The sequence below is a fragment of the Dipodascopsis tothii genome, assembly GCF_038497935.1.
Source record: "Dipodascopsis tothii strain CBS 759.85 unplaced genomic scaffold V1510scaffold_69, whole genome shotgun sequence".
NCBI classification, from domain to species: Eukaryota; Fungi; Ascomycota; class Lipomycetes; order Lipomycetales; family Lipomycetaceae; genus Neoaidaea; species Neoaidaea tothii.
This window is the reverse complement of record NW_027118053.1, coordinates 1-6,470: the sequence shown is the minus strand read 5'-3', so window position 1 is coordinate 6,470 and position 6,470 is coordinate 1. Positions and strand designations below refer to the sequence as shown.

The 6,470-nt window shown below is 73.8% G+C and overlaps 3 protein-coding genes across 3 annotated transcripts; 2 read left to right on the top strand and 1 right to left on the bottom strand.

Moving 5' to 3' along the window:
- Window positions 1-376: 376 nt before the first annotated feature.
- On the top strand, window positions 377-908 carry V1510DRAFT_424343 (vacuolar protein sorting 55). The gene is made up of 4 exons (XM_066935084.1): window positions 377-502; window positions 535-619; window positions 651-709; window positions 741-908. The coding sequence occupies exons 1-4, from the start codon at window positions 385-387 to the stop codon at window positions 872-874; spliced, it is 396 nt and encodes a 131-aa protein (XP_066786321.1). The 5' UTR covers window positions 377-384; the 3' UTR covers window positions 875-908.
- Window positions 862-5,929, bottom strand: V1510DRAFT_384296 (TRAPP II complex). Its single transcript, XM_066931701.1, has 5 exons — window positions 5,439-5,929; window positions 3,030-4,861; window positions 2,909-3,000; window positions 2,032-2,878; window positions 862-1,815 (listed from the first exon to the last, which is right to left on the bottom strand). The coding sequence occupies exons 1-5, from the start codon at window positions 5,713-5,715 to the stop codon at window positions 895-897; spliced, it is 3,969 nt and encodes a 1,322-aa protein (XP_066786320.1). The 5' UTR covers window positions 5,716-5,929; the 3' UTR covers window positions 862-894.
- On the top strand, window positions 5,674-6,360 carry V1510DRAFT_432512 (uncharacterized protein). The gene has a single exon (XM_066935504.1). It carries the CDS (start codon window positions 5,714-5,716, stop codon window positions 6,227-6,229), a length of 516 nt encoding a protein of 171 aa, XP_066786319.1. The 5' UTR covers window positions 5,674-5,713; the 3' UTR covers window positions 6,230-6,360.
- Window positions 6,361-6,470: the final 110 nt, after the last annotated feature.

Genomic DNA, 6,470 nt, shown 5'->3' with positions numbered 1-6,470 from the left:
TGTGGGTTGTTGTGGGGGGGGGGGGCCGCCCCCCCCCCGCGGGCGCCACGCCAACAGCCTCCGGCGGCGACTCCGTCGAGGGTGCGCCCTGCGGGCGGCTGTGGCTGCTTCGCGGCCTGAGCCGCACGGAGTGCGGCTCACAGCCTCGTAGGCCTACCTCGCTGGCAGCATACGCAGCCGCCCGCAGGGCGCACCCCCGACGGAGTCGCCGCCGGAGGCACGCCAACAGCCTCCGGCGGACTCGTTGGGCTGCGGCTGCGGCGGCTGCGGCGCGGCGGCCGCGCCGCACGGGGTGCGGCTGCGGCGGAAGCCGATCGGCGAGCCGGGTAAGTGCACCTTATCGACCGCCCCAGTGCGCCGCAACAACGACACGAACGATACAGCATGCCGTCGACCAACCCGCTTTCGAAGATCATTGTCCTGGCCAGCGTGCTCGCGGCCGGGTTCCTCCTGATCATCCTGTCATGTGCGCTGTACAACAACTGGCTGCCTCTGCTGGTCGGTACGTATGGGCGGCGGGCAAGCTGACAGCAGTGGGCGTCTTTCTGATCGCGCCGCTGCCAAACACGATATGCGAGCGGTACCAGAACTCGGACGACTTCATGAGCGAGGGCTCGGGGTAGGTGGCTGGGTGGCGGCGCTGACGGCAGGAGCTCGGCCGTGGACTTTGGGCGGTACCTGACGGGGTTCTTCGTCGTGACCGGGCTCGGTAAGTGGCGGAACGGGCGGGCTGACGGCAGCACTGCCGGTGGCGCTCGCGCACGCGCGGGTGATCGGCGCAGAGGCCATGCTGATGTCCATCTCGGGCGGCCTGCTGGTGTACGGCACGATCATCACCTTCACGCTGTTCTTCCGGGAGAGCGAGGAGTTTTAGGCTTGTATTAGACAATACATCTACGGCACTGTGACGACGAGCTTCTCGCGGCCGACGTGGCGGCGGCCGCCGGCGGCGGCCGGCTCGTCGAGCGAGACGACGAACTCGTACTCGCCGCGGGCGAGGAAGACCAGGTCGAGGCGGAGCGTGGCGGAGGCGCCGGCGGCGACGGCCGCGAGCGGCCGCTGGAGGACGCCGTTGACGGCCACGCGGCGGCCCATGTCGAGCGCGGCGGCGGCGGGCAGGTGCCGCAGCGACGGCTGCAGCCGGAGCAGGCCGCGCACGGCCGCGGGCGCGGTGTTGGCGACGGTGACGGCGACCGCGACGAAGGCGTCGCGCGGGACGGTCCAGTGCGCGCGGCCGGTCTGCGTGCCGCCGACCACGGCCAGGCCGAGCCGCACGGGCTCGACGCGCATGATGTCGACCATCTGCGCCGTGATGCGCAGCGCGCGCAGCTCGATGTCGCCCGTGCGCCGGACGTCGCGGCCCTGGGCCGACACCGACGACCCGCTGTTGAAGTGCTCGGTCCACGTGCCGTCGAGCGACGCCAGCAGCCGCTCGCGGTACCAGAAGATCTGGCGCTGGACCTCGGCGCCGCCGCTGGAGAGGCTGGCGCCGAGCGCGCCGTCGACGAGCGAGTCCTGGCGCCCGCGGACGGACGCGGGGCGGATGTACTGCTTGGGCGGCCGTAGCCGGGGGATCTCGCGGTCGGCGTCGATGTCGCCGACGCGCCGGACGGGGACGAGCAGCCGGTTGGTGTGGCCGGGCTCGATCACGTCGCGGGCGACGAAGAGCGGCTGCCGGACGGCGCCGAGGTCGGCGTCGTCTGCGGCCGGCTCGGCGTACGTGCGGATTTCGACCGAGAGCGCGTTGGGCCACGAGTTGCGGAGGTCGAGGAGCATGAGGCAGTAGTCGTCGACGTCGGCGAAGGCGAGGCCGAGCTTGGTGCGGAGGAAGCGGGCGAGGAGGGGGACGGTGGAGGGGGAGGCGGGGAGGGCGGGCGCGGCGGGGAGGGCGGGCGCGGACGGCAGCGCGGGCGCGGACGGCAGGACGGGCGCGGACGGCAGCGCGCGCGCGGCGCCCTCGCCGGCCCCGGCGGCCTCGTCGGCCTCGCCGGCCTCGCCGGCCGCCTCGCCCGTCTCCCCGTCCGTCCCCACCGGCATGTCGAACGTCAGCGGCACAAAGTCGCACCCCGCCAGCTCAATGCTCGCGTTCACCGTCAGCTCCACGTCCACGGCCAGCGTCCGCACGTACGCGGCCTCGCCGCCGCCCGTGAACGAGTACTCCAGCTCCACGCGGCCGGCCGTCAGGCCCCGCTTGCCGAGCACGTCGATCGCCAGCTCCGCGTCCGAGTTCGGCTCGATCGCCACGTCCAGCACCACCGCGCCCAGGTCGCCGTCGCCGCTGCGGCCCGCCGCCGTCAGCGCCTGCCGCTGCAGCAGAAACACCTCGATCTCGTAGATCTCGGACGGGGTCAGCGCCGGGCCGTCGGACGGGCCCAGCGCCTGCAGCAGCGGCTCCACGGTCGAGTCCGTGAAGCGCACGGCCAGGTAGTCCACGCGAACGGACTCGGACGCGTTCGCCAGCACCAGGCGCAGGCGGCGGCGCTCGCCCTCGAGCAGCATCAGCGCGTTCTGGGGGACCAGCGTCTCCTTGAGCCGCAGGAACGGCAGCGCCGGCACGACCTCGGCCTCGACGGTCTTGCGGTCCGCCGGCGCCACGGCCGACGCGCGCGCGGTGCCGGCCGGCAGCGGCACCAGGCGGCCGCGCTCGCGCGCGCCAAAGACGGCCAGGCCGGTCGTCTTCGGCCGCGGCGGCTCGACCACCGTCGGCTTGCGCGTCGACACCGGCAGCTCGGTCTCGCGGCAGCCCACGACGCGGAAGCGGCAGCCCGTCACGCGCAGCGGGCCCACCGCCGTCGGCGTCAGGAAGACCGAGACCGCGTGGATGTCCTTCGGCGGGACCGTGGTCGACACGACGTCCGACATATAGCCGCCGTCAGCGCTTACGTCAGCAGGCCCGGCGGCTACTTACACGAGCGCCAGCGACGCGACCTCCAGCGCGACCTCGAACGGGTTCTGCAGCCGCACGACAAACTCGACCGGCTCGTTCAGCACCAGCAGGTCCTGGGTCAGCGCGTCCGGCGTCCACGCACCTTTGGCTGCTCCGCCGGCTTCCGGCCAAACGCCGCGTAGATAAACGGCCCCGCCGCCGCCGCCGTCGGCGCCGCAGCCCCGCGGCCGGCCTGCGGCACGCTCCACAGGCTCGTGCGCTCGATGTCCACGTCGCGCACAAAGTAGTCGTCCCAGTACACGTCCTCAAAGTCCTGGATGCCGATGCTCTTGGCCTTGGCGTACGCGTCGCGCATGTTGCCGACCAGCCGCAGCTGCTCGTCGCGGCTCAGGTCGAAGCCGGCCAGCCGCAGGAACATGGTCGTGTACTTGACCACGCCGACGTAGTCCGGCAGGACCTGGCACAGCGCGATGGCGGTGCGCAGGATCGAGCCCTTGACGGCCGGCCAGCCGTGCGGCGCAAACCGCGCCATGTCGAACCGCTCGGCCGACGGCGGCACGCCGTAGATCGAGCACACGTCGTCCAGCAGGTCCACGACGCCCGTGTCGGCGTCGCCCGCCGCCGCCACGTCGCCGCCGGCCTTGGACGGCGACCCCGGCGCCGCCGACACCGCGCGCGCCTGCACGATCCGGGGAATGAGCTCGACCACCAGCTGGCGCAGCACAAACGCGCGCTTGCGCAGGAACCCCAGCTTGCCGCACACCGTGGCGATGCCCGTCAGGATCCGGCTGGCGTCCACCGCGTCCACGCCGTCCAGCCGGACCGAGCACGCGATCGTGATCCACGACATGACCGTCATCCGGTTCGGGTACGCCGCCGGCGTCGCCGGCGGCGCCTCGGCCCGCAGCGGCGACGACAGCACCGCGTGCGCGCGGCCGGCCGGCGTCCACCCCCCGGCCAGCACCACCGCCGTCAGCAGGTTGCAGAGCCGCAGCACGGTCTCGACGTACGTCACCTGCGGCAGCGTCTCGCCCGGGAAGTTCTGCGACCGCGTGTACAGCGCCAGCACCGCGCTCGTCGTCTCGGGCACGAGGTCCAGCAGGTGCGGCGGCGGCCCGCCCGGCGGCGGCGACGCGCGCGCGTCGTCCGCGCCCGGCAGCACGATCGACGGCACCGCGAACGGCACGCCCAGGTACGCCAGCACCACCATGCACACGCAGATGCCCTCGAGCGCGGCCGCGTGCCACAGGTGGTCGTTGGCGCCCTTGAGCACGTTGGCGGCCTCCACGTACTCGCGCAGCGCGTCCGGCGTCCGGCCCGCCAGCAGGTACAGGTTCGCCAGCACCTTGGTGTACCGCCCGCGCCGCCGCTGCCGCTGCCGCTCCGAGTGGTGCGACAGCGGGTACGCCAGCGCGCCGGGCCGGTCGCGCGTGGCCGGCAGCGACCCGGTCGAGTCCTTGCCGCCGGGCGGCGCCGACGCGCGCCCGCCCATGTTGGCGCCGACCGGCGACCCGGCCGCGGGCGCGTCGTGCGCGATCACCACCGCGTCGTGCTCGTCGTCGCGGGCCAGCGGCGACGCGATGGCCTCGGCCGCCTGGAACGCGCGCGCCAGCAGCGCCATGTCCGCGAGCACCTCCGCCGTCAGGTCGCACAGAATCGTCCGCATCGACGTGGCCTTGGACGCCCGCTTGGGCGGCACCGCCACGAACCCGGCCGGCAGCGCGGCCTGGTCGAGCGGGCAGTCGAAGAGCAGCACCCGGTGCGTCAGGGCCTGGGGGTACTTGGCGCGCAGCGCGGCCACCGTCCCGGCGAGCTCCTCGGGGCCGGTGAGCTGCGAGTAGTCTGCCAGCGCAAACACGGCCAGCATGCGCCGGTACAGCTCGAGGTCCTCCAGCAGCCGGTGGTGCGTGTCGACGGCGGTCGTGAAGTTGTAGACGACGATGCCGTCCGGGAAGCCTTGCGGCGAGAACATCACTGCGGTCAGCACTGGCATATAGCCGCATGTAGCCGCCGCCCGCAGGGCGCACCCTCGACGGAGTCGCCGCCGGAGGCTCGCCAACGACGAGCTGCGGCCATAGCCTGCCGCAGGCAGAACCCCCGACGGAGTCGCCGCCGGAGGCTCACCAACAAGCCTCCGGCGGCGACTCCGTCGAGGGTGCTGCCTGCGGCAGGCATGTAGCCGCATGTAGCCGCATGGCTCCAGTGACGAGCCTCCGGCTGGCGCGTAGCCGCCGCCCGCGGGCGCACCCGCGGAGTCGCCGCCGGAGGCTCGCCGGCCACGGCCAGGCGCGGCCGCAACCGGAGCCAATCAATGCGGGCCGGGGCGCACCATATAGCCGCATATAGCCGCACGTCGCCGCGCACACGAGCTGGCCGTCGGCGGCAGGCTGGCCGTCGCGGGCGACAGCAGACGCGCGCGCAGAGATGCAGCGGCCCGGCGGCGGGCGATGGCTACCGCACGGCGGCCGGCGGCGGGCGCAGCGGCTGCAGCGGCCGCACGGCGCGGCAGGCGTCGCAGGCAGCAGGCCGATGCCCCGCAGCGCTCACTCACCTCGGTCCGGCCGCTGGTCCGGCGTAATGTCGCCCAGGCGGATGACGGCGGTCGCCTGGAGGCGGGCGACATACTGCAGAAAAGTCGAGCGCGAGATCGGGCCCGCCGAGCACAGGAACGTGTTGATCCGCGCCGGCGCCGTGTACGCGAACGAGTCCAGCGACGCCGTGTGCACGTCCATCGCGTCGTGTAAGCCTGCGTAGGTCGTTGCGGTGGTGCGCGTGGTGGGCGATCGCGACAACACGCCGCCGCACGCTGCGCATCCACCATCCACCATGGCGTCCGCCGGGCTCTGGTCCAAGATCAAGCACTACGGCTCCAACACCATCACGGCCTTTGGCGACGTCGATGGCGACACCGAGGAAGAGACCCACGTCCACAAGGTCCTGGCGGCCTACTACCTGGACCAGCACGGCGCCTTGCCGCCCTTTCTAGGCGGCCCGACGGGCGCTGCGCCGCGCCCGCACTCTGCGCACGCGCCGACCACGGCCTCGTCGGCGGCGCGCCCGCGCCCGACGGCGTCCGCGCCGCCGGCTGTCGAGCCGCCGGCCGAGAACCGCGCCGGCCGCCCGTCGCTCAAGGACATCTACCAGAAGTCGTCGCGGTCGGCCACCGCCGTGCGCCCGACCGGCGGCCGCCCGCCGCCCATGCAGGCCTCTGCGCCGGACCTGCTGGGCCCGACGTACGGCCAGGACTCGGAGTCGCGTGTGCGCGAAAAGCTCCGCCGCCGGCCGGCCAGCCCGGGCCAGGTGCCGGACGATCCGCGCATGAACCGCTACGGCCGCTACTAGCGGCGCGGGCGCTGCCGGCGGCCGGGCGGCGGTGTACTGGCTCTTGCAGCACGGCTGTCGCGCTGGGTGTGCGGCCGGTCGGCGCGCGCGGCACAGGCGGCTATATGCGGCTATATGCCTGCCGCAGGCACAACCCTCGACGGAGTCGCCGCCGGAGGCTCACCACTGACGAGCCTCCGGCGGGGGGGCCCGGCGCGGGGGGGCCCCCCGGGGGCGGCGGGGGGGGCCGGCCCAGGGCCGG

Excerpts from the sequence above, each read along its gene's own strand:
- V1510DRAFT_424343 (XM_066935084.1), top strand. The coding sequence starts at position 385 with ATGCCGTCGACCAACCCGCTTTCGAAGATCATTGTCCTGGCCAGCGTG. Across the intron at positions 503-534 it reads CTGGCTGCCTCTGCTGGTCG|TGGGCGTCTTTCTGATCGCG; the intron begins GTACGTATGGGC and ends AGCTGACAGCAG. Across the intron at positions 620-650 it reads TTCATGAGCGAGGGCTCGGG|GAGCTCGGCCGTGGACTTTG; the intron begins GTAGGTGGCTGG and ends CGCTGACGGCAG.
- V1510DRAFT_432512 (XM_066935504.1), top strand. The coding sequence starts at position 5,714 with ATGGCGTCCGCCGGGCTCTGGTCCAAGATCAAGCACTACGGCTCCAAC.
- V1510DRAFT_384296 (XM_066931701.1), bottom strand. The coding sequence starts at position 5,715 with ATGGTGGATGGTGGATGCGCAGCGTGCGGCGGCGTGTTGTCGCGATCG. Across the intron at positions 3,001-3,029 it reads AGCCGGCGGAGCAGCCAAAG|GACCTGCTGGTGCTGAACGA; the intron begins GTGCGTGGACGC and ends GCGCTGACCCAG. Across the intron at positions 1,816-2,031 it reads CGCTGACGTTCGACATGCCG|CTCGGCCTCGCCTTCGCCGA; the intron begins GTGGGGACGGAC and ends CTCCGCACCAAG.